General features: G+C 38.0%; 1 protein-coding gene across 3 annotated transcripts in view; it reads right to left on the minus strand.

Moving 5' to 3' along the window:
• LOC136876349 (terminal nucleotidyltransferase 4B) overlaps positions 1–26,709 on the minus strand; it is a 142,204-nt gene that overhangs the window by 59,364 nt on the left and 56,131 nt on the right. For all 3 annotated transcript variants that reach the window (XM_067150214.2, XM_067150212.2, XM_067150213.2), the window contains 2 exons: positions 26,563–26,683; positions 216–452 (listed from right to left, as the gene is read on the minus strand). In XM_067150214.2, the coding sequence (XP_067006315.1) occupies positions 216–452; positions 26,563–26,683 (358 nt within the window). The remainder of the gene's footprint in view (positions 1–215; positions 453–26,562; positions 26,684–26,709) is intronic.

Genomic DNA, 26,709 nt, shown 5'->3' on the forward strand with positions numbered 1-26,709 from the left:
TTGTTATTACTGAGCTTTTCCCTCTCACACGCATTTCTTTGAAGCTATATTCGCGAAAACAAAACATCAACAAATGAACAAGCAATCAAAATTCAACTGATTGTAGAGGAAGGGAAATATTCTTATCACTGCATTGCAAGTTCTTGAGTTTGAGTACCGGGGTTATATTGCACAGCCAGCAACAATATTTTTAGAAATTTGTAAATATACTGTACCTGCAAAAAGCTAATGGTCATTAGGATGAGACTATAAGATGAAATGCCCCCTGTGAACACTTCATTCAGGTCACGCTGTAGCAGAAACTGTTTCAACACCAACACTAGTTTGGATAGAACAGGAAAGCGAAATTTGAAGTCCTTGATCAACTCTGCGGACTTAACACCATTGCTCATATTAAAGCTGATATCAACCTTCACCTCCGAAGTCTTGTCTGTCAGCTTTACAATAGGCACCTAATTTAACAAAATAAGAAAAGATTCGGATAAGTATAGCAAAATTTAATCACATGATAAAGATATATGCAAAGCACGATTCCTTATTACTTAACTAATGAATGTATTCACACAAAAAAAAAGTCTCACAATGAGTACAGTCATACAACTTCCTGTGGATTGATACAAGATCTCAAGAGGAACCTTAAAATCTTCATTACAAGCCGGTACCCAGTGTTCGAAATTACCATATTTGGCTTGCATACAAATCCTGCGGCAATTTGCCGACTGAATTAGCCCATTTACTAGTGTAATTTCTCCCTCAGTATTTTTAGACAATTTTATTTTTCTCGCATCTAACATTTAGCAATTGGTAGAGGCACGATTATTCAGTGACGCACCATATCACAAATTATTCAAATTCATTTCATACAGATCATGCAATCAAAATAATCAAATTGCAAAATAATGCAAACTAATGTTAATGTAAAAGCTTGAAAATCCACATTAATTTTTATTTTTCTCATTTTGTATGATTATCTTAGTTGGTTTTTTTTTTTCCTTTGCTTTTGTTAGGTTAGGAAAAAGTTCAATCTGTTCAGCTGTCATTACTGCCAGATGTCAGCAGCATCAAGGAATAGATTTTATTTTCCGTTCAAAATCGATTATCGTATGTACAACTGATACTGGTATCTCTTCATACTTCAGCTGTATTAACCAGTGTGAATGCTTGCCGCAGTCCTGTTATTTTTGCATATTCAACTACATTATAGTTACATATTCTATATTGTTACTTTCAATTAAGGCCACAGCCGATACCTTCCAAATCTGCCCTTTCCCAACCTTGTGTTGCCAAAAACCTTCAATGTGCTACTGTGATGTTAAACTATTAGGAAAAAGAAGAAAGAAAAATTGTTACTTTATGGTGTGTTAGAACTTTAAAGTCTCCATTAAATTAGAATCAAGCGAGTGGTGCAGAAAGGAGACACTGAACATGGGTTGGTGCGACACGAGTCGAGCATTCAATACTCAGATAATACAGAAATACAAGGTGCAAACCCAAACGTGTGTTAAAACTGGAACACCTGGATTTGAAGACAAAGGATTTTACATAAATATTACTGTAGTGCAAGTTCTGCAAATGCTGTGTGCAACACGAACAGAGAAAGACGTGTACAAAACATGTCGAGACCAATAACCACAAAGTTGGAAAACCCCAAGCCCAATCAGACGCACTGAAGCAAAGTGTATTTTGAAGCAAGCAAGAAACTGATGAAGATTTTATACAGAAACAATAGAAGCATTCCTTGCAATAGAAAAGCTGGATAATCCAAAACTTAGCGAGTAGATGAGTGAATACATCAAGGGCAACAGTGACCTTCCTTCCGATGACTGGCTACAAAAATATATTGTTATTGAAGGACGAGAAGGAAGATGAAATCAAAAACCTTGTGAAAAATATCACTACATTCTTGTGTCGACTATGAAACAACCGGACAAGTAAAATTCCTAAATACAAGAAATGTTTCTTAAAAGGAAGTATGAAAATAATTCAGGTAAAGCAAAGTTTTCCCCAATTACAATTGTAACAAGATGGAATATGGGGTTTAAATCTGTTTTGCATATCAATAAATATCTTCAGGATATCAGAGTTCTTTGAAGAATTGGGAGAAGAAAACTCAGGAGTGAAGTTCCTAAAAAATATGGCTGAAGTGCACATAATGTTGGTCTTCAAATGCTGTACAAAAATTCTAATTACTGTACATTCAGAGAATTCTAGTTGCCCAGCAAATGCTGCCAGTGACTGTTTAGCCACAAGTTACCAAAGGATTTTCCAACCCAGCTTGCATAATGATTGCAAATAATTCTGACCGTGTTTCTCAGAAGGCTCTTCAAATCTTACAATATTCATCTGCTACTTGCCAAATTAAGTGACATGCTCAAGAAGCTAGATTTGCTCTCATCTGGAGTTTATTCTGAAGAACTAAAAACCATACTTCCAATAATGTCACTACTGAAATGTGGGGAGCAAACATCAATGTTTAGAAAAACAGTGTAGTTGTGTATCTGCAAAATAAAGGAATTGCTTGCCAAAGATCCAGCCAAATCTTTACTGGAAGAATAAGGTATGGTTTCATTTTCAACCCTTCAATATAAGGACAAGAGATAATTATCTTGCAGTATACCAGAAGAAATTGACATTTCTGCAGAAAGTGAGGCTAAATTCCTGGAAAGCTACTTTATTCCGGGAGCTGAAGTATCAGCAAGGTAATACACGCACACACAGTTAGTGAATCTGACAGTGTTACTGTGTCAAATCTAAACATCCAGTTTTCTGTGGCAGTATTAAAATTAATTCGGAACCCTTCATCTATTGTTGATGCTGGAAATTTGTTCTCAAATAGTCTACTTTTGTTAGTGACATGAAATCTTAAGCCAGGAAATGCTGAAACATCAGCAATGGTAGCTTTTGAATGAGTAGACCAGGCGTCCATACTGTTTAGTACAGTCAAACCTGCCCTAACAGACACCTTTATTCAGTGGACACCTCCCTAAACAGACATTTTACCACGGAATCCGTTTTATTTTACATAACAGACGTGTTAAATAAGCACCATTTAAGCTGACACCTCAAACCCCGGACAGTGGACCAAAGACTTTAATATTACTTATCTAGACTCACAGAGCGCGCTGATGCTAAGCGGAATATTGAACACTTTCGCGCATCTCCACGTTGTGGGCGCTTCACCTTCGAATGCATGGCTAGCACGTGATAATGTTTACAGACCCTTGTATGTTTTCGTTTTGAATCATGCCTGTAAGTGGATCTGGTTTGGTATTACATGTGACGGAGTGATAATATACAGTGGAACCTCGATTCTCCGTTTTTTGAGGGGCCATCGAAAAAACGCGTACAACACGGGAAAACGGAAAATCCGGGAATTAATGAACCATCAACAATTTGGCTAAACATCACAAAAAAGAAATATGTATACTTAAAATCTTACAAACACCCCTAAGCCAAACCAAACTACAGCCTCAGTGGGCCTTCCGCCTACCAAGCGACCGCTGCTTGGTCCGAACGCCTGCAGATTACGAGGTGACGCATGGTCAGTATGATGAATCCTCTCGGCCGTTATTCCTAGCTCTCTAGACCGGGATCGCCATCTCACCGTTAAATAGCGCCTCAATTAAAGGTAATTGTAGAATGAGTGAACCTGGAACCAGCCCTCATATCCAGGTAAAAGTGTCTGACCTGGCCGGGAATCGAACCTGGGTCCTCCGGGTGAGAGGCAGGCAAGTTCGACCGCGGGGCCGGCTTCAAACATTAATTACCGGTACGCGACTTAAAAGTCTCGAAACTTTACATTCAGTTTTACCGGGGAAACTTCTTTCAGTTCAGCAACTTTGATCGGTCAAACTGTTCGAAATACCTAATAACATCAAGCCAAACAATCGACCACAAGCTTTTTTTAATTCTCTAATCTAATACAATAAAGCACATTGGATACAAAAGTGTCCAATATGATGGTGAAAGCCCTTTTTCTTTAAATCTTCCATTGTAATTTGGTCACCGGTATACTGTTCGTAGTTCGTAGTCAGTTTGTGGAAATCTTCTACCGCGCAAATTAGGCCTACGGCCTACATCGACTTTTAAAGGTTATGTTGAACTCGAGAATATTGTTTCGAATGTAAGTATCGATTTCAAGTTTTCGAATGCATTATATTCAATAATGTCCGTCACTAATCACGATTAAATTGGAAAGAGAAAAAATATCATCAGAACTTCCGAATTTATTCGCAACCTTGACCTCGGCTGGAAAACGCGCTCGCTGTCCAAGTCGGTATGAGTGCGAAATGATGCAAAGGTTTTTATATGTAACGTGCGCAAATAAAAAGACTGCGGTTTTAACATTTTAACACAATAACATGAAATTCCTAGTCTTACATTAGGACCAAAACAGTAATAGGCAATCCCAAAACCTCCCATGGCTTTATGTATGTAAGAAGGTGCAACATCTGTTCTGGTCTCGATAACGTAATCGTATGCGATAATATTAAAATACTAAATTTATGTTACTTAAGAAGGAGCAGTTTAGATTCCTGCCTGAAAGCTCAGTGACTGTACAGTGCCCTGAAGGAAGTGCCGTAAACCTGTTCGGCGATACACTCGGGAAAAGAAAAAAGTAAACATCTAACCCTGGACATAAAGTAGACGCTTTGCAAGTACAGTAGAGTCTCGATTATCCGACTTAAACGGGACCTGGAGTACGTCGGATCACCGAAAATGTCGGATAATACGGAATAACTTTGAAAATTAACTAAAACGAACAGGAAGGCTATACTGTATTATGTACTATGTTTTACGGGACTCTATTTATTGACTTATTAATTCAATTGTACAGTAGATGCAGTACTCTTTTCTCACTACGCCTGTAGACATGTGCAGACGTCTTGGCTTGGGCTGCAAGAGTTTTGATGTCAGCATCTTGAAATTCAGCCCAGTCTCATCACAATTAAAAGTCTGATCACCGGATAATCCTTCACCAAGAATTATTTCTTGAAATTGTGTTTTAAATTTCACAACTTCATCGGATTTAGCTGACAGTTTTTCTCCACAGATATTAAGCTTCCCAATGCCGTACCGTACTTTCCACCGATCAAACCATCCAGCACTGGCAGTAAAATTAGGGTCCCTTATTAAACTCCTTCTGGATATACACCGCCATTTCTTGCAGAATGGGGCCAGATATTGAGAAGCCCTTTTCCTGGTTTTTAGTGAACCAAAGAAATAGTGCTTCACTTACTTTTTCGTACTCACATTTTTCATTGTTTTTTTTTTCTAATTTTCAGTGCATCACTTGTTGCTCTGGTAGAGCACCACTTTTCAATTTATTCCCTCGTATGTTTCCAGTCTCCCACTTTAACACGTCCAACACCATAATCTGAAGCCATTTTTGAAGCGTTTCCCCTTTGTCCAGTCTCTTTAACCCACTCTACTTGTCTTCCACAGAAACAATCACTTTCTTACGTTTACGTGCCATACTCACAGAGGATTTGAAAACTGTAACATCCGCACCCAACCAATACTACATCGAACAATCCTACCGCATGACTGCCAGGGCTTGTCCCACAGTCGCATCCTCCACACCCCGTGTCCCAGAATTGCATCCACCTAAAGTTCAAATTAAGACTAACAGTGTCGGATAACACGGAGTGTCGGATAAGCGAAGGTCGGTTGAGCGAGACTCTACTGTACGAACATTTGACGAAACTCGTTCCGTCTTCAAGTAGAGCTGACGAAATGCGCGCTGTCTCCTTCCAATTGTTGTGGACACACTCTGCTTTGTGATTTCGATTCTCTAAACAATACCACCCGAATGCGATGCTAAGATGGTCCCTTTTGCAAGTTCACCGCCGATCGCTTTTCCGCTTCCTCAAATTACCGCAATGACTGGACGTTAACACCAAGATCCGCAAGTATGCGTTGCCGTCCTTTCGTGAGATACAGTTTCTTGAAAAACGCGTGATCGAGGATATAGCGTTGATGGGACTGAAATTTCTGAACGGTTCATACGGGAAATCGTTTCTTCGAGGAACGGATAATGCGGGATTTTTACAACATGATTTAATTATGATGCTCGCGGCACCACGTAATTTGAACGGATAATAGGGAAAACGTAGCTTCCGGGAACGTATAATCGAGGTTCTACTGTATTGTCAAATATTTTCAAGGAATGTGGGAGCTGATACATTACGTTAGTTAAATTGATCGGCAATATTAGGCCTAAAGTTAGGCATTACCTGCGGAATGGAAAGATATTCAAGAGGGTGAAATCGTGAGCAGCCTTCATTTGTACAGACTGCTATCAGAAGGGATCTGGTATTTCTTTTGACGTGTGAGTAGGAATTGAACTGTTAAAAATTAAATTTCATTTACCATAACCGAGAACTAAACAGGTTATAGGGTGGTTGATTCAGAGAACGCATGGACATGAAATTTAGAATATTTAGGCTTCTTTTTCTTGTTTGCCTTTTTACAATCCATCGGGGATAATTGTTTAGAACTAAAAAGCTGTTCTGAAAATGACTACATATTTTTCATACAAACTGTGTTGCGGTATTACAAATTTGATAAACCTGGGCCTAGAATCCGTAAGATATGATTGATACAAATTGATAAAAACCTTCTAATATTAGGGTAAGGTATTGCTTCAAATTATCAATTACCTGAAAAATGATTTATTAGTATCGTATGTCTTAATTTCTCCAATTTTTCCCACTTACTTTGTAATAAGAGAATACAATTGTTAATACGCTATTCCAGAAAAATCTGACAATATAAATTCTAAACAAAGCTCACTACAATCTTGTCAATACTAGTCTGCATTACAAAACGCTAATCAAATTAACTTTTCACTACGATATTAATCTTTTTTGTTTGCAAGTGCTTTACTTTCAATTTCATTTTATTTTCTTTCTGGTGTAAATCATAGTGCAAATATTAGAGAAAAATTAGAACGCACTTTCAATTTTTATGTGCTCAGAGAATGTTCATTCAGAATGAGTTTGTAAAAGCAGTAATATTTAAGAAGATAATATTATGAGGAGGGTTTTACATCTTAAATTATAACATTCTTACTTAAGCCTCACCGGGCGAGTTGACCGTGCGGTTAGGACCGCGCAGCTGTGAGCTTGCATCGCAGATATAATTGGTTCGAACCCCACTGTCAGCAGCCCTGAAGATGGTTTTCCGTGGTTTCCCATTTTCACACCAGGCAAATGCTGGGGCTGTACTTTTAATTAAGGCCACGGACTCTTCCTTCCCATTCCTAGGCCTTTCCTATCCCGTCGTCACCATAAGACCTATCTGTGCCGGTGCGACGAACAGCAAATTGTAAAAAATAAAACTTAAGCCTAAAACACGCAGAGAAACTCAAACTAACCATAGACATTAATTTCATTTTAATAAATACACAATAGAAGACTAGCATCAGTGTAACGAATGTCAGGCAGCATTTACCTAAATCCAAATCACACAAACATGATAATTTAACTTCTACTCATCCAATTACGTTATTTCATATCCAAACCAAACTAAACCCCATGGCACAACTGGCCGAAAGGCCATGGCCTACCAAGCGACCGCTGCTCAGCTTGAAGGCCTGCAAATTACGAGGTGTCATATGGTCAGCACGGCGAATCCTCTCGGCCGTTATGTCATAGCTTCGTAATTGTAATCACGTATGCTGAGTGGACCTCGAACCAGCACTCAGATCCAGGTATAAATCTTTGACCTGGCCGGGGATTGAGCCCGGAGCCTCCGAGTAAGAAGTAGACACGCTACCCCTACACCGCAGAGCAGGCATTTCATATTCAGAAAATGAAAAAAGCATGTATCTGATTATTTTAGAAAGATTTCTACAGTCATGTACTTTTTAAACAATCTGTTCAGATAATTGAGTAAAATTTGCTGTAATGACTTATCTGAGAGGAATCATAAGCTATGTACCTTTCATAGAAAGATTTTATTTCACAGGTTTCCTTTTTTGTTGATATTGAAGATTATAGTTATCGGTACAGGAGTGTGTAAATATTTAATGTATGTGTTCTCCAGTCTGCTGAGAGACAGGTAATTTTTATCTCACGATATGTAATACTTAAGTTGTAGACCGCTTTTTGAACATGTCTTGATATTTTCAATAAAGCTAAATAATAATTGTTGATCCTAGGTTTCTCAAGAGACAGATTACCACGTGATTCTCGTCCTTTGAGTCTGGCCTTCTTGCCATACGTAGAATGTTCAAACACATCAGTTACAAACATGACCCTTATATTAAAGTGAGCGACATGATCATTTTCAAGGTACCGCTAGTGTATTTTTTGTAGTAGTATATTTTTCAGTCTTCTTATTTAGTCTGCTAAAGGTCTCTTTTTTAGGTGCGCCACCTATAGGCTATCCAAAGGATTTGTGTAGATTGTTCAGTTTTTATACAGAAGTGCATTTTAATATTACCAAAGTCTTGATATTATGTAATTTTATTGCGTGTATACACGGTAGTCGGTGTAGGTTGTCATTAATTTTATAAGGCGAATGTTTTCATGTGTGCGAAATGTAAGTTAAAGCATGAATTCCATACGATCTCCGCGTCAAGCTGAGGAGCGCCCGCAACATGGCGGTACGCGCATGGTCATGTATTCTCCAGTCACATGCTTCTGCGCAGCCAGCGGTGTGGGGCCTTGCAGTGGACATTGTCATTAGTCACATCCACTTGTCTTAAGTGGACAATTTTCTTCTTTTTATACTGGGCTGTCATCATTTCTGCGAGAGAGAGAGAGAGAGAGAGAGAGAGAGAGAGAGAGAGAGAGAGAGAGAGAGATGCTTACATTCAGAGAATTCTAGTTGCAGAGCAATGCTGCCAGTTGACCGTTTACTCACAAGTTACCAAGGGCTTTTCAAACCCAGCTTGCATCATTCTTTATATAACTCAGACCGTCGCTGATAAGGTCGAGTTCAGGTAATTCAATTAAACTTGACGAAGAAGAGAATTCAATCACCCAGTAAACATGAGTAACAAGGGAAGAGCGTGATTAGATTTTGAGGCAAGAAGAAATGTAATTATAGAAACTAGAAAAGGACTAAGTATAACAGCTTGCTGAAAAAAATCCTACACAATTGTGAAAAATAAAAATGAGTGGTTGGTAATGATTGTTTAAGAGGAAGTACAATTGGGCAACCATTCTTTATTAACACTAATCAGAGGGAAAAGACAGAAGGGGTCCAACACTTCAAAAAATGGCCGGAGGATGACAAGGGCCACGAAGGGCACGAAAGTTGAATACTCTCTAGGCCTTGATACCTATACTGTTAGGGTCTGGAAAAAAAAAAGTTGACTAGAGAGATCAGATAGGACAGATGAAAGTGAGGAGCCTGGCACAAGTGGAAGCAATGCTAGGACCCATCTAAAGGCATGCTCCTAAGTCAAGAGCCCCTGGGGCCCCTTGTACTCGCCTCTTACAACAGGCAGGGGATACTGTCAATGTTATTCTATCACGCTTACCCACAGGGGATTTTAAAGTGAGTGGGAGGAAAACAGGAACTGAGGAATGAAAAGAATGCGGGAATCAATTTTTGCAGAAGTGAATGTTGTGTACAGTATATGAGTGGATCAGCTGTGCTCGAGCAAAGAAACTGTGAGCGAGTGGACCAATGTTACAAGAAAAAGCATGAGAAATTACAAATAATCTTCAAGTTTTAAAGTTGAGAGTCTTAAAGAATGTGTGTGCCACACTAGATCGCGAGTATGGGGAGAACGCAATGACACAGTTTAACAGAATTTATTCTTTTTTTGAGAATATCACAGTAAAGAAAAATGTGCTAAATTTACACAAACATTGCTGAATGATTACTTCCTGAATTTGTAATGTTTGTAAAGGCTGCAAAATCACTTCTAATATCTCCCATGCAAATAGTTAACACTATGCGACCGCCGGCAGTAATATTACTACCACGCTGCGTGCGCCTGAGTACCGCTGTTAGTAATACTACTACCATGATATTTGAAATTCAGCCACTCGAAAGCTATTCATGTTATCGAATTAGTTTTTGCTATGACGTGTTGTCGATTTCCTTTTCTATTGTTAGGTGGTGTTGTCGATCGATAGTGATTGGTGGTGCAACTTAGAGACGATGTTTCGTAGCCACGTGCGCTCAGATCTTACGTAATTGCTGACATACGTACTCCTCGCACGCTCCAGTTAGATAAGCTCAAATAGGGAACATGCATGATCCGGGGTTTTAATTAAAAATATGCTAATCTGAGTCAAAATTTCATGCAGAATTCAAAAATGTGATCAGAATGTACAAATAATAACTCCAAACATGATAAAAATCTAAATCAATGTATAAAACTGTCACGTGACGCAAGTACGCGATCACATTGGTCTGACGTCATCGTACAGGTTGACTGAATTAGCAGACGAAATAACACATAGTGTGCTGTGAGAAGCAGGATACACTTCGCATATTCTACTTTATGTTAGTGTCTGGTATAGTTAAATTCGAGGTCTATACATTGGATAATAATCTGAGTGGTATATTTTAGACTTAAAATGAATCCTGCGCAGACAGTGAGGCAGAAAACTTATAAATGGTGTAGAGTACATCGCATATCATCCCAAACAAATTGTTTATAAATGTTCCAAAGACGCTAAAACTAGGGAGAAATGGATTTCGGCGAGCTGGAGAAATGTTGGTGATATATCGGAAAAGTCTACAGTTTATTTTTTTGAAGATTTTAACGTAAGATGAATTTGAATTTTCACTTACTTTCCCATGTCAGCAGTTCTAGTGGTAAAACTTTAAATTTTAATGTATGATGCTTTATTTAAATGCTTCAATTACATCTTGGAATATGAAAGTAATAAACAGTGCATTAATTAACGCTGATTATTAAAGTATTCTCCAAACCTAGACTTTTTTCTTTTTTGGTGATCCATGTCAAGATAATAAATCAAAGGGGTTACGAACCATTTTGACAGCTCTAATTCTACCAATTTACCTTGGCATGTGACAGTTATTTATGTCTTTATTGAAGAGCTTAATTTGTAAAGAAATTTAGGCTATATCTAAATACTCTATAATATAACAAAAAATAGGCGTGTACATCATGAAAGGAAACAACGTGAATTTAACAAATGTATAACTCTACAAAAAACCAATGCTTGTCTGTTGTGGTCTTATAAGTTAACAATGCTAAATTATAATAATTATCATAATATTAATGAAATAAATAACATAATTGCACACAGGTGAAAATAGTGATGTTGGTGTTTAAAATATTATCCAACTTAGCATAAGTTTTAGGTTATACAAGCCAAGTCAATAAACCGAAGGGTAAAAATACCGGGCGAGTTAGCCGTGCGGTTAGGAGCGTGCAGCTGTGAGCTCGCATCCGGGAGGTAGTGGGTTTCGAACCCCACTGCCAGCAGCCCTGAAGATGGTTTTCCGTGGTTTCCCATTTTCAAACCAGGCAAATGCCGAGGCTGTACCTAAGGCCACGGCCGCTTTGTTCCCACTCCTAGGCCTTTCCTGTCCCATCGTCGCCATAAGACCTATATGTGGCGGTGTGACATAAAGCAAATAGCAAACAATAAAAAAAAAGTAAAAGTCACAGCACCCAAAGACATTCCTGTATTGAACAACTAAAATGTCATCAGGACACTTTTCTCGCCTGATATGCTCAGCTTGTTAAAAGCCAAATGTAATTAATGTTATTGGCTTTATGACCCGCTAACTACTTCTACGGTTTTCGGAGACGCCGATGTGCAGGAATTTAGTCCTGCAGGAGTTCTTTTACGTGCCAGTAAATCTACCGACACGAGGCTGATGTATTTGAGCACCTTCAACTACCACCGGACTGAACCAGGATTGAATCTGCCAAGTTGGAGTCAGAAGGCCAGCACCTCAACCGTCTGAACCACTCAGCCCGACTTGTGAAAACTAGACGAAGCCATATTCATCTTTATCATGTTTAACTTTTTACCTCCACAAAGATATTTAATGTTTCTCTTTCATGGGCCCCGGAAGTGGGTAGGCCAGCTGTCCCAACCATAAATATATATTTTTTGGGGAATGATAGATTATAGCCCTATAGTACTATGATCTTTCTTACCTTCTTTCTTTCTTTCTTTCTTTCTTTCTTTCTTTCTTTCTTTCTTTCTTCCTTAATCAGTTTATCCTTCAGGGTTGATTTTCTCTCGGACTCAGCGAGGGATTTCACCTCTACCACTTCAAGGGCAGTGTCCTGGAACGTGAGACTTTGGGTATGGTGATGAAACTGGTGAGGAGGGCCATTACCTCGCCCAGGCGGCCTCACCTGCTATACTCAACAGGGGCCTTGTTGGAGGATGGGAGGATCGGAAGGGATAGACAAGGAAGAGGGAAGGAAACGGCCGTGGCCTTAGGTGCCTGGAGGAGAAGTGGGAAAATACGAAAAACCACTTCGAGGATGGCTGAGGTGGGATTCGAAACCCCTCTACTCAGTTGACCTCCCGAGGCTGAGTAGACCCCGTTCCAGCCCTCGTACTATTTGTTTTCAACTTTCATGGCAGAGCCGGGAATCGAAACCGGGCCTCCGGGAGTGGCAGCTAATTACATTAACCACTACACCACAGAGGCGGACTAGTACTATAATGCTACCTATATGTTTATGTTAGTGCTGAAATCCGATTTCTTACTTTACTAATGCTGAAAGCCCGAAAATGTAATGTTATTCTTTAACATGGGAATCAGTCTACAAGAAAATGTTGAAAGTGATGTGATATCTATCCAGGTTCGTTGTTATCCTAATACTATGGGTTACAGTACATTGCACGTATAAAAGACGCCACTTACAAACTTGCTTTTTATCCGCAAATTTCTGCGACCACAAAAGTCACTATTTTTCAAGAATGATGACATTTGCACATGGTAGATTGTCTGACTGTGCTGTTTTGAACCTTTCTTCTGTCATTTCGAAGTTATTCGCAAATCATAAATAACTTCCCACTGCCGACAGTGGGATTCGAATCCACTATCTCCCGGATGCAAGCTCACAATCGGCTTTTAGCAACGGCTGATGCACAACGGCTGGTAGAGCTGCGAGCGGTACTGGATCGTGACATCACAGCGCGCCGCTTGCGTCAGAGGCCGTTTCACTCGCCTTGCGGAAAGGCACTATTAAATATTTTTTTAATGGTAGAAAACAAGGCAACTTACTACAATGTAATACGTTTACGTACTATTTCATTGGTGTACTTTTCAAAAAAAATATTTTTGAATATTATGCATGTTCCCTGTTGTGTGTGTGTTCTAATGATAGATTAAATGACTTCACAGATTTAGAATGAAAGTGTAGTGAGGAAACAGTCTGCAATAATCTCTCAAATAGTCGATTTATACTGTATAATTATTGAGATACGGATCCCGGACCTTGTAAAAGTAAAGGAAATCCTACGCGTGCATACAGCCCACGGATAAGTGAACAGATTATTACGCAACTTGTGAACGATTCAGATTCTGATCTGCATGAAAGTGATCGTGAAGAAGAAAATGAAAATATACAAGTCCCTCAGGATGCTGAATCATCAGATTCATCACCAGAAGAACCAGTCGCAAAAAGACGAAGGGAGGTGAGAAGCACGGGAACACAATGAAAACAAGATATTACTCCTGTGAACAGGCCCGTTTTTTCTGGCGCACCAGGTCTGAATGCTCATAACCTTGGTATTTCTGCAGAATCTTCACCTCTAGATTTCTTTAGTTTATTTTTTGACAGTAATGTACTCAATGTTATCCGAGTGGAAAGTAACACATATGCCCTACAGCAAATACATCTAAAGAAGCAAGAAGGCCCTTTGAAACCTAAATCAGTGAATGAGCAGTGGAAACCACTGACTCTGAATGAACTAAAGTTATTTTTTGCAGTAGTGATTCACATGTGTTTGATTCATAAACCTTTTCTCCGGGACTACTGGAGCACAACACCAATTCTAAAAACTGACTACGCAAAGTCCATTGGAATGTCGAGAGACCGATTTCTCGCTATTCTGACAATGTTGCATCTGAACGACAATGATAAGCAAATACAAAGGGGCCATCCAGGCTACGATCCTCTGTTCAAAATCCGACCAACAGTAGACTGCCTGAAAACAAGTTTTCAGAATGGTTACTCTCCTGTTGAATCATTGACAATTGATGAAGCAATATATCCATTTCGGGGACGTATATTTTTTCGTGTGTTCAAGAGAGGAAAGCCGCAGAAGTATATGTATTTTTTGTGCAGTACGCCTTTTTAAGATATCCTTCTCTTCACACCAACGCCGAATATTGGCTTTAGTTAGGCCTGTGCCGTATTTTCTTGTGGTTGCACAATTATTATTCATTTCCGAGTGTTTAATAGCCATTAACTAAAAATTGGCATCATCACATCGACGAGAACCCGTTGAAAATTTGCCGGCAATACCTGTTCCACACGTATATATACACAATACGACGATCCATCGCAAAAATATTCCTGCTGTCTATTAAACGTAATTTTACTAGGCGTCAGGTACTGCAGACGCGTTATAACCCTGCTACTGAGTAGCCGTGGCCTTACAAAGAATTCGAAGGCACACAATTTTATTCCATTCTGCAGATTTGAGAAACGTTTTTGTACAAGATAATAGAATGTCATTTTCTCTTCACTATTTCCCATTATACATAGGCACTGTACAACAGGTAGCCGCGGCTAGCGATGTATGATAAAGAGGCGGGCGTTTATGGTCAACGAGATTTTTGTGCGCGCGCGGGAGTGGGGGGTGAAATGAAACAGCATGGTTACGGTGGTAGTCGCCAGTGGTGTTCATTACTATCAGGTAGCCAATGCAAAACAACCCTTGATTTTTCACATGAGATTCTGAGAAAAAAAACGTCGTCATGGATTTGGAGAAATACGATATCACTCCAGAGCAGGGTGTCCACCAAACCCAGATTTTAAAATTCCCTGACATTTCCCTGTTTTCCAGATATAAAAAACCAGTTTTTTCCCTGACACATGACAAAAAACAATTATAAAGGAAGTGTCAGTAATATTAAAATACATTTTTAAAACTTAACATCCAAAAAAATAAATGAGCAATTAATGTGCATATTATAACTTGGAAGTTTAATTTAGTCTGATTAAATTCACTTTAAGATGTTTTTACATGTATTACCATTACTGCTTCAGCGAAGAAACTTCTTTGTAGCCACTAACGACTCGAGCTTCTGCCGTCACCCTCCACTTCTTTTCTTTTAATTCTTTCAGCAACAAAGCAGCCTTTATCTTATTTTTTGCAAAGAATCTTCTACTTCCAATATTTCACGTTTCTCCTTTAGATTTTGAACGTACAAAGCATGAGCACTCCTTGCAGCATGGAGCATGTTATTAATGGAGACCTTTTCAATTCCACCAGGGTTTGGGATAGAATCATATATTATTCTTTGTGCTACAAGGGATGCTTGTAACATGTTCTCTACTATAATGTCTTTATTAACAGGAAGTCTGACTCGTTGGCTGAACGGTCAGCGTACTGGCCTTCGGTTCAGAGGGTCTCGGGTTCGATTCCCGGCCGTGTCGGGGATTTTAACCTTAATTGGTTAATTCCAATGGCACGGGGGCTGGGTATATGTGTTGTCTTCATCATCATTTCATCCCCATCATGACGCGCAGGTCGCCTACGGGTGTCAAATAGAAAGACCTGCACCTGGCGAGCCGAACCCGTCCTGGGATATCCCGGCACTAAAAGCCATACGACATTTCATTTTCATTAACAGGAAAACCACATTCAAGTGAAGCATTTCCATGAAACAATATTAGTATCATTTTGAGAAATGAGGCCAACTTTTCTGTTTTCAAATTTACTATTGGAAGAACAGTGCGAAGCCAAAAGTGATCTAACCTCTCGCCTTTAGAATACAAAGAATTCACTTCTTTCAAAGTATCATTCTCACAAACAGAAGTGCACTCCCTTTGTACATGAATGGCTTCATTACCCGAGATCCATTTGTTTTCAACAAAGGCATTTAAAGCTATCCTTAGCAGTCTGCTGCTTAGAGGCATTTGGCTACACTTGGATCGAAACAAGAAATTAATTTAGTCAGTTTATATGCTAGCGGTGAGCAGATGCGGCCAACAGCTGGAAACTGCAGATGATGACGATATGCCAGCGGTGACCTTTCCAGTAACTATTTGCACAAAGCTACCATTCCTTTTAGACAATCTGTGCAAAACACTAATATATCTCTATCATTTAATCCAGGATTGCCACGAAGTGCTGCTTTAGCAGCATAACCTATGTCAATTTTAGATGCAGGCAGAAGATTTTCTTTACTGTCTAAATACGTTTTAGGAGATCTTCTGAAGACTGCAGTGACTCAGACTTAACAAACCTTGTCATGATATTTATCATCAATGAAAGATTCATAAAGGAGTGATGCAAATGGGAGATCTGTCAAACTTTTAGGAATGGTTCCAAATCTCCAACAAGTGATAATAAAAATGACAACTTGGCCTTAAGAACCTTATCTTTAAGTTGATACTATTTTGAAGCTGTTACAGCTTGGGATTTTCTTGTCTCTGTTTGTTCCTTCCACATATTTTTCGACATTAGGTAGGATATCTATAGCATGTTCAATGACCTGAAAATTTTCAAGCCATCTTATAGCACAATATTTCGAAGGAAATACGTTTGAACCTGAATAATGTATATAATCAGCATGACTTGCAGGAGCGTAGCAAAACAAGAAGTGAAGAGCACAAAGAAATTCTGCAATATTCCACTGGGTTTCTTTTACTGCCATTTTATATGAATTGTGCACACTATGCAAGCCACAAGATCCAATGTTCAATAAAATAGGAAAATCTAGATCATCTAATAAATTACCAAAATCCTGAAGGAACTTTTTATTAACATTTGGACCATCCACTGAAATTTGTAATTTTTTTAGAGTCCTTGCTGTGCTTACAAAAAACCATTTAACAAATCTGAGGAGGTAGAGTGACCAAGAAACATGGAATCAAAATAAGAAGTGCATACTTCATTAGTATCAGGATTGAAACAATGAACTACAAGATCCATTTGGCCTATCTGAGAAACTTTATTCAGTGACTCGTCAAACCCAACGATGAAATGTGTGCACTTACTACCCATCTCAAGAACTTGTTTATGGAAATAGAGAGCCAAACCATGAGTGATTGTATATGCAACTTTTGTTCTGAGCAGTTGAACTTTCGAAGCTGTTTCAGAATCTGTAAACATTACTGGAAAAAACTGAGAACGCAATATAGGTCTATTTCATCGAGCTCACCATTCCCCAACAACACAGAATATTCAATAGTAAGCAGATCAAAACATTGAAAATTCGATCGATCAATCATATAGCTATTGATATTATTGATTACTTCACATTCGAGGTCACACTTTAACTTTTCATTAAAATTCATGCCTGGCATAAAAGACATGCCCTAGATTAATGTTATAAAAACTGAAAAATGTGTTTGTATTACACGGATAAATACGATATGTCAATTTTATCTGGCAGAAGAATTAATTTCCAGATTTTTTCCTGAATTCCCTGACATTTCCAGGTTTTCCCGTTAATTATCGAATTCCCTGACATTTCCCTGTTTCCCAGGTTTTCCATACGGATGGACACCCTGCAGAGGCTTATGTGGCAAATATTTCAGTTTTCTTCTTCAAACGGCGTCACCTAACCTAACCGTTATATGTATCATGAAAACCTACTTGAAACACATGTAGAGAAATGATAACCTCCTCGCTAAAAATTGACATGGGAATAGCTTTCCGAAATTTAACTAAACGCGAGAAAATATAAACTATCCTCTGAAATCAGTGATGTAACCTGCCATATCTTGAGGTGTATCACATTCTTATTTAATTTCAGTATACGGTATACCATTGAAATTGAGAGATCATTTAATTCAGCCTTTATTTTTAACATATCACATTCTTATTTAATTTCAGTATACGGTATACCATTGAAATTAAGAGATCATTTAATTCAGGCTTTATTTTTAACAAGTTAACAACTGCTATCGGCCACGTTATTTACACATTTATTACGAAAACGTGTTATCCTCTTTAATTTTGAATTTTCTTTAGAGAACAGCGGTCGACGAGTATTACTAATTGACTCCCACATTGCCTTCGAATGTTGACAAGAGAGCTCGCAAATGCACATAGCGCGAAAACTACAGTATACCGCACCGAAGACGAATGATTGCATTTTGTGGCAAACGTTATAATTTTGTTATTCAAATAACGTCACCTATCCTAATTTAACTATACTATATGTATGATGAAAACATACGTAGGTGGTTTGAAAAGTTCTCGGAATGTATTAGAATTAAGTATCTTACCTCTGTGGAACTGCTTTTATATTTCAACATAGTCTCCCTGTAGACTAATGCATTTGGTCCACCGATGTTCCAATGCCTTGATCCCATCTCAAAAATCAAATTCCTCCAGGCCTGCAAAATACCTCTCCAATTCGGCTGTCAGTTCTTCCCTTGTAGAAAATCTCCGTCCCCCGAGGAAAATTTTCCGCTTGGGGAATAGATGAAAGTCTGATAGCGCCAAATCAGGTGAATAAGGTGGATTTGGCAACAATTCGTACCTCAGTTCATGAAGTTTTGCCATGGCAACAACACTTGTGTGCAGCGGAGCGTTGTCCTGATGAAAGATTACATTTTTCCTTGCCAAACCAGGCCTTGTTTCGCGTATCTTTTCCAGTAGTTGGTCTAGGAGGTTTGCATAGTATTGTACCATTTCATTGCCCTGGTCATTTAGAATCGCGATATTAAAATCGTCGTTTTGCCGTGAATAGCGATAAAGTGTCGGAAATCATGCGGCAGAAAATACGACTTGTAATATACAGACGTTCAGAATTAAATAGGCCATGAATATCTTGGAAGAAAGTGCAGACATGTGGAATCCAAATGGCCGTGAAAAAAAAATGCAGGGTGTTTCAGTTTGTTAAAAAAATTATTACTATTATTCACGGAAAGAAGAAGGCATTAAAAAAAAAAAAATTCTACGGAGCAAGAATTGAAGAACTAATACGTCAAGTAGTATTAAAAATTGCGCCAACCACATACATATATATCAAGTCTAACGAGGAGGAAATCTTAAAGAAACGAGGAGGAAATCGTAATTAAAGAAGGAGGATATATATTATCGAAGAATAAGTTAAACACCGAAAGTTAACGCGAGTCACCAGTTAAAAATAAATTATCGCCAATTAAGAATCTATTAACGAAAGGCTGAAAGTGGACTAGAATACTATTACAAAGTTTCTGACGTAGAATTAACATTGAATTTTGGTAGAATAACTTGTTAAAATTGTAGTTAGATACAAGAGAAGTTCCTCATGAACAACTAGATTATGTCACTAACTATGATGTTGGATATGTTTCCACTACATGCAATCAACGGCCTCGTCATGAGTGGCTAAATCCGAGATGGGATTGATAACTGACCAACTCCACGCCAGCTGATTCTACAAGCCCGTAACCAGTTGCTACTTCCAATATGTGACGCAGCCATGACCTGAAGGCGGCCAGCTGCCTTAAGATGACGAAGAAGAAGTCTAGCCCAGTCCAGTAATGCCTGCGGATAAAGTTAAGTTCCATGTAATTTTATTTATTCAAAGTAAATAGTGCGTAAATTATAGATGTAGTAATTAGAGGTTAGAGGCATGATTTTCATGAAGGTTGCAATTAGATCTTCGAGATATATTTTCAGTGAGCAGTGTTGTCGCAAAGAAGTTACCATAAGCGCTTTTAAAATATGGAAATAAGTAATCTTCATTTACGGAAACCAATATCCTTATGTAGGAATGTTTTTAGACAGATATGGGGAGATTTGAAATAATGCTTCGATGATTACCAAGGAAATGTGAAACGCATAATGTGTTATGATCTAACCGTAATACGGAGAGGAGTTAGATGTTTTTTATTGGTTATTAAGATCTGGTTATCGGCAGTACGCAGTCACATGTGAGTAAATATGAACTTGATTTGTTCATACTTGTATTTCTCTTACTGGGATGAGTAATTATGTGTTTTTGAGTAGAAATATAACCTATTAATGCAATGTTGTCACTCGGTGATAGAATATTGAGACTTTACGCCGCTTAGAAGTAATGTTAGATATTTATATGAGTAATTAAGAGTTTTTTCGTCGTAAATATGAGATTATAAATATAAATATTCTGAGGGATATGTTTGTAGGGATGAATTAGGTGAAGTTGTAATGTTTACGGTTGAGATATGGAGATGCATATTTGAGATTTATTGGTAGTAATTACATGCTGTAATACTAACCATTGATTATATCTGACGTGTCGGCGGCATGAATTTAATAACATAAGATATTTTTGGATTAATGGGATATTCTTGCGGTAAATACGTGACGTAATTCGTAGGTTGATAACCATATATATAACCATATTTACTCATCGAAATAACATCTCCAAATAATAAATATTGAGGTAAACCTGAATTTTTCTAACAAGATTTCGCATGTTGTAGCGAGTCTTGATTGGTATTGGTTGTCAAAGTCATCATTTATGAAAGGAAGCATTTTCTTGAATTAAGTCTCTGCCGTTGGTAAATAAATTTTGTTACTAACTATATTCTCTAAAACTCCATGAAATGGTAGTTGAACTTAGACGCAATCTTGAATCTCGACATATGTAAGACCTCACAGGATTATGACAATTTATTGTTAAGCAATACCTTTATCTATTTCTTAGGAAATAATATGGACATGTTTATCCAGTAACTTGGAGAAACTGATTGATATATATATCGGAATATATTTAAATAGCCATTGGGAGCTATAATAATGTGGAACTTCGCTTTCTCCGCTAGCATTACATTTGGAGATCATAGATGTATGGAATGATGAATAATTAAAAAAAAAATTCAAAATAAGCAATTTCAAGTTAAATGAATGCGATTCAATTTTGATGTTAACCATTTTTAATTTATTTGCTTACGACTTTATTCATACTTTAACGTAAATAATACTTTGATTACATGGATATTCAACAAGAATACTATCTAATGAGATTGTTAGTTACGACTTATGCCACTCCTAAAGTTTTCTTTGTTTTTACGTTGTAAGAATTATAATTTTTTTAACGAGAAGAATGATTAAGCTTAATCATAAATTTTACCGATTTATCCTTTCAATGAAGAAATAATGGATGTGATTGTATATTATTTTACGATTTTACTTCATCCCATATTAATTCTTTGAATAAACCAAGTATTTACATATTTAATTTAATACTATTGTAGTTTATTTTCATAAATATAGCAGATAAGCTTACGCCGAACAATTACATGATTATTCTTAGTTGGATGAGTTTGGATGATGACTCTATTGGTATTTAAGGATCAATGGATGTGCTGGTAAATCATATCAAAGGAAATGCGGGTTCCCAGTTGGCCTCACGTTAAAATAATATACCTTATTGGTGCACATTAATTACCCCTGAGAGGTACCGGATAGCAAGTCGGAGATGATTTTAACGCTTTCAGCAGAACGTAGAATGGTGAAATCTGCTTAAAATGGAACTTGTGCAAGCGTGATGAACTTATTATACACCGATTAATGGAGACAAACATAGCTGCCGATACTTGACATCACTATTAATGCATGATCCATTCAGTTGACTCCAATTTGTGATGCAATTGGAAGGGGGGGGAAAAGCCGGTGCAATACATGGGTCGCCCGACAGGGTTCTAGAAAGAGTTTCCCCCGAAGGATGGTGTATTGCCCCGTAATTGTTTGGCCAGTAGGAAGATAATCTATCAGCAGAATGCCTTTTGCATCCCAGAAAACTGAGATCATGAACTTTCCGGCCGAACGCACTGCCTTTGCTTTCTTTGGTGGTGGTGAATCAGCACGTTTCCACTACTTTGACTGCTGTTTTGTCTCTGGGGTATAGTAGTGGACCCAAGTTTCATCTGTAGTCACAAACCGGCGCAATAAATCTTGTTTGTTGCACTGAAAACGGGCTAGACTTTGTTCGGACATTTCCAATCTGGTGTGTTTATTGTCCAATGTCAAGGCACCCATCTTGCGGATAAAAATACCCAATTCTTCGGTTAAAATATAATATATCCGTTCAGAAGACATCCCTACAGCTTCAGCAATCTCCCGCACTTTCAGTCGGCGATCCTCCATGACCATTTTATGCACTTTTGCGATAAATTCTGGGGTCTTAACACTTTTTGGCCGTTCACTATGCCGATCATCATCCAAGCTCTCCCGACCAAATTTAAACTCGCTGGTCCACTTGGCAACAGTTGAAAATGAAGGAGCAGAGTCCCCCAGTGTGTTCTGAAAGTCAGCATGAATTTCCTTTGCCTTCATACCTTTCTTTACAAAGTATTTAATCACTGCTCGAATCTCAGTTTTTTCCATTGTCACAAATCACTACGCGGGAACAACAACAAAGAGTCGTCACTACCACACTCCTGCAGCTAGAGCACTGACGCGCCACGTGTACACTCACAAAGGATGTGTGATTATTGCGCGGGAACATCGTTGCTCTAGCACTGACATCTAGCGGTGATTCCGAGAACTTTCAAACCGCCCTGATACTTCAAGCGCCAGTAGAGAAATTATTACCTTTTCGATATAAATATACATGATAATAGCCTTTCCGTATTTTAACGGACGCGAGAAAATCTAAACTAACCTCGCAAACAATAACGCGCACTGCCATATCTTGAGGTGTAGGCCTATCCCATTCTTACGTAACTGCGGTATTTAGCATTAAAATTAAGCGATCGTTTATTGAGCGTTTATCTTTAACGAGTTAACAACGGTTATCGGACATGTTATTTACGCATTTATTACAAAAACATGTTCTCCTCTTTCATTTTCCGTGCGGAAGAGCAGTTGACGGGTATTAGTAATCGACTCCGACAATGCCTTCGAATGTCGACGAGATTGCTCGCTAGTGAGAATAGCGAGAAAACGATACCGAAGATGATCAATCGCATGCAGTATAATGACTGGGTGCATAGATATCGGCAACGAGGATGATACACAGTTTAATATAGGAAATTTGAAGGGACGGACAAAAATTATGGTTATAACGGGGTTCTCGTTATATGTCATACTCACTATAGCGGACTTCTACTGTATTTTATCTACCTTATTTACTCGACTAATCCCCGCCGTCGAATAATGCCCGCACCCTCATTTTAGAAAGGCTCATTTTGAAAAAATTAAATGAACTAAAATTCCTTTCATAGGAAGAGTAACTTGGGCATAAACAAATATTTCGTATCACTCCGCAAGGTCCACGTGGTCTTTATGCAAATATCACTGCTATGAAATATATTTTCCATGAAAATGAGCAAGTAGGTCTACTTACGTGACAAGTATTTCATTAATCTCAACTTGCAATAAGCAAGATTCCCTGTAGATGGGAAGATTCATTGTCCCTTGCATCACTAGAATTCTCTCCCAAATTACTTACAAGTTCGTCACACTCCACGTCTAAGGCCCGCAGGCAGCTGGAATATCTAACTGAAAGATAAAATCACAGCGAAGAGTAATATGATCAAGATTATGCAATTAATAAACGTCCTAGATGGATAAAAGAACGTGTGACATATTTCCAGGACTATGACGACTCTGATTTTCAGACACATTTTAGGTTATCTAAAGCTTCTGAACATAACCTGGAATTCCCAACACATAGGTAGGCCTAAAATGAATTCTCGATTATAGCTAATATTTTGTACGGTACATGACTAGGCGACTTTTAATGAAGAATGAAGGAATACTGACTTGTTTTTTGAGTGACGTACAATGTCTAGGCTATAATTGGTTTTTCTTATTCCCTTTGTTAATGCTTTCTGCCACCTAGTTCAACAACAATTCACTCTCTTGGAAAGTCATATTAGGCTTCTTTCTCCGTTTCTGCACAATAGAGGACATAATTTATGCAAATTATTTGCAAACCCCGAATGGAATCAAAAACTTGTTTAAAATTCGATAGTGGCGGCAGCACATAGTCATTTGTTTTCTGTACGTCAGTATGAAAAAATGCGGTTCAAACTGAGATTGAAACGAAAACTTAGTTTTGGTAAACCGAGATAATAAATTCTGCGGTGAATACGGAAGTGAGCGTTATCCGAAATAATGACACATGCGAGTTTTGAAAATCTAAGATAACAGCAAAAGTTACCGACGTTGGTGAATACGGGCCTAAAACACTTCTCACACGTGGTCTCTTTTTACTAGACAGTAACACGACCGATGGTGGATAATTCTTTTCATGCAATGTAAACACTTGAAATAGACACACCGGCAAAATCTGATGTTAGTTTTGCGATAAAGCAAAACCTCATTAATTCGAAGTCTTTGTAATACAGAAATCAGACTTCCAATTATGTGATTTCGCATTAACAGGCATCTTGTAATTCAGAAATGCCAACCCTCACCAGTTTTTGCGAATTCTGCTTTTCCACGTAATACCTGCTACATGATATTGTTGCTTTCCTTAAAACACTTAATACAAAAGAATTACGATTTCACTCTATTTTCAACTGTAAAACACGCCGAAGTGAGTGAAAGTGCGGAAAGCTACCCCTGCACGTTCCAGAAGGCGCCTTCTATCGTGACGTGGAGAAATTTTGAATTTAAATTACTCGTAAAATACGGTACTATTTTTTTTTTTAAATGTAAAGTCAGTTTAGTATTAAAAGTCTGAATTGTTTTCTGTTGAAACATGGGGACAGTTTTTTTCCATCTACGGTTGCACAAAGCATAACTGTACACTCAGCATCGAAAACTAGGTGAGCCAGGAGCGTGTTGGCAACCTTGACGCAAATAAATCCTGCAGCCCAATTTCGTGCCTTGAATTTTTTTTTAAAATATGCGGGGATTATTCGCGTAAATATAGTATTTCATTATATTAAGAGATGTTAAAGCAAAGATAAACCAACTATCCTTTCAATGATTATTAACTCCTACGATCAGAAATGGTTATGAACATACGATTTGAAAATAATATTTCAAGTTCATTGATTAATTTCGAACTCTGGCCAGATTTATTTTTTTATCCAACATATTTATTTCTTGAATAAATGATAGATATATTTTAATATCATTTATAGTTAGCCGTTATAGTGTGTAAGTCACGATTATGGCAACCTTATTATGGATAGCCGTCACCATATTTGGACATCGGTAGAGACGTCCATCAAATTTATTGAGCAAAAGAATGCGCTATGGTGAACATTTCACACCTGGATCCACGTTAAAATCTTTATATTCGATACATACCCTAAGATGCCCACCGACCCTAACCGTGGATTTTTCTTTGACGCCAATTGACCTGGACATGGGAAATGGCGCAAATGTAAATATAAAATGTAAATAAAATTTTAATAGATAGTACTGAATAGGCAGATTATTCATCTCTCTATTTACTGCCTCAAAATATGAACGAAACTTACCAGCGTAGCTCTAAGAAACTCTTCGTTTCTTTATTCTTTGATAGGCTTTTAGACCGAACATAGCGCCTAATTTTGGCATGACCGTTGAAGAGATTTCAAGCAACCCTGGTCTGATAACATTCTTTTGTTTTCTGTCTATCAATAATCTTGAGCGATCAAAGTTCCTTGGCCTGGCGAATCGTAAAAACATGGCATGTAAGTGTAATAAGAGTTGTGCAAGAGGACGAAATTAAAGAACTAATGAGGAATGTGCAGAAATGTCCTGGTCAACATTCCTTTCTTTGCAGTCACTATTGGTATCATCACTATCACTAGTTTGGTTATGTACAATCACATTCCATGCAAGTAATTCATTGCCTCAGGCGAAATCAGCACTTGATTCGTCACCAAGTTAGGAACACTGTCCACGAAGTGCAAGAGGCCACCAACTGACTCGCCAGTCATTAGCTATACAGCTGGTTACTTTTACTGTCATCATTTAATTGTGTATACTTGTGTGATCGCCACTGTTCGCGTATTTTTTCAATGTGCTAGATTTTATAATTCTGGATTTTTTTTACACCCTGCAGATATTTTTAAAACAAACAAACAATGCATTTCTTGGTTCTTGTATTATGTATGTGTGCCCTCCAGTGTTTGTTTTTACTCCATTTGTAAGCGTGTGGTAATAGGAATAATCGAATTTTCTAACATTTATTTTCCTGAAAAAACTTCATAATGATCTGAAAGTTATCCTCAATTTAAATGCCCATGTTTGGCACTCCCTGATTAAGTTTTGTTTTCATATCTTTAAAATCAGACAAGTTATTCTTTTTTTCTGCAAGCCTCCATTTTCCATTGAAAAAACTGGCACTTTTAGACTGCACCTTCACATTTTCGCCTGGCACTGAAAGAGTTAACAATAAACTAAGGAAAATAGTAGAGTCCAATTACAATCTCACGTTTATAAATCCTAACTGAAAATCCTACAGAATGCTATTAAGCATGCACACAGACTGAAACTCAAGTAACAGGAATCTGCTTCAGTCTCAGGGTCACTAATATTAGTTACACACCGATGCTTTGTCCAAAACTTTGAGTGATGAAGGCTCAGCAATATTATGCTCCAAAAGCGACTGCTCCAATGTTCGAAGAGGAAGATTTTCCCACTTGCCTATAACTACAAGATCAATATCACTGCAAAGAGAAAGAAAAGGATTTAT

Source organism: Anabrus simplex, chromosome 6 (assembly GCF_040414725.1).
Source record: "Anabrus simplex isolate iqAnaSimp1 chromosome 6, ASM4041472v1, whole genome shotgun sequence".
Lineage (NCBI taxonomy): Eukaryota > Metazoa > Arthropoda > Insecta > Orthoptera > Tettigoniidae > Anabrus > Anabrus simplex.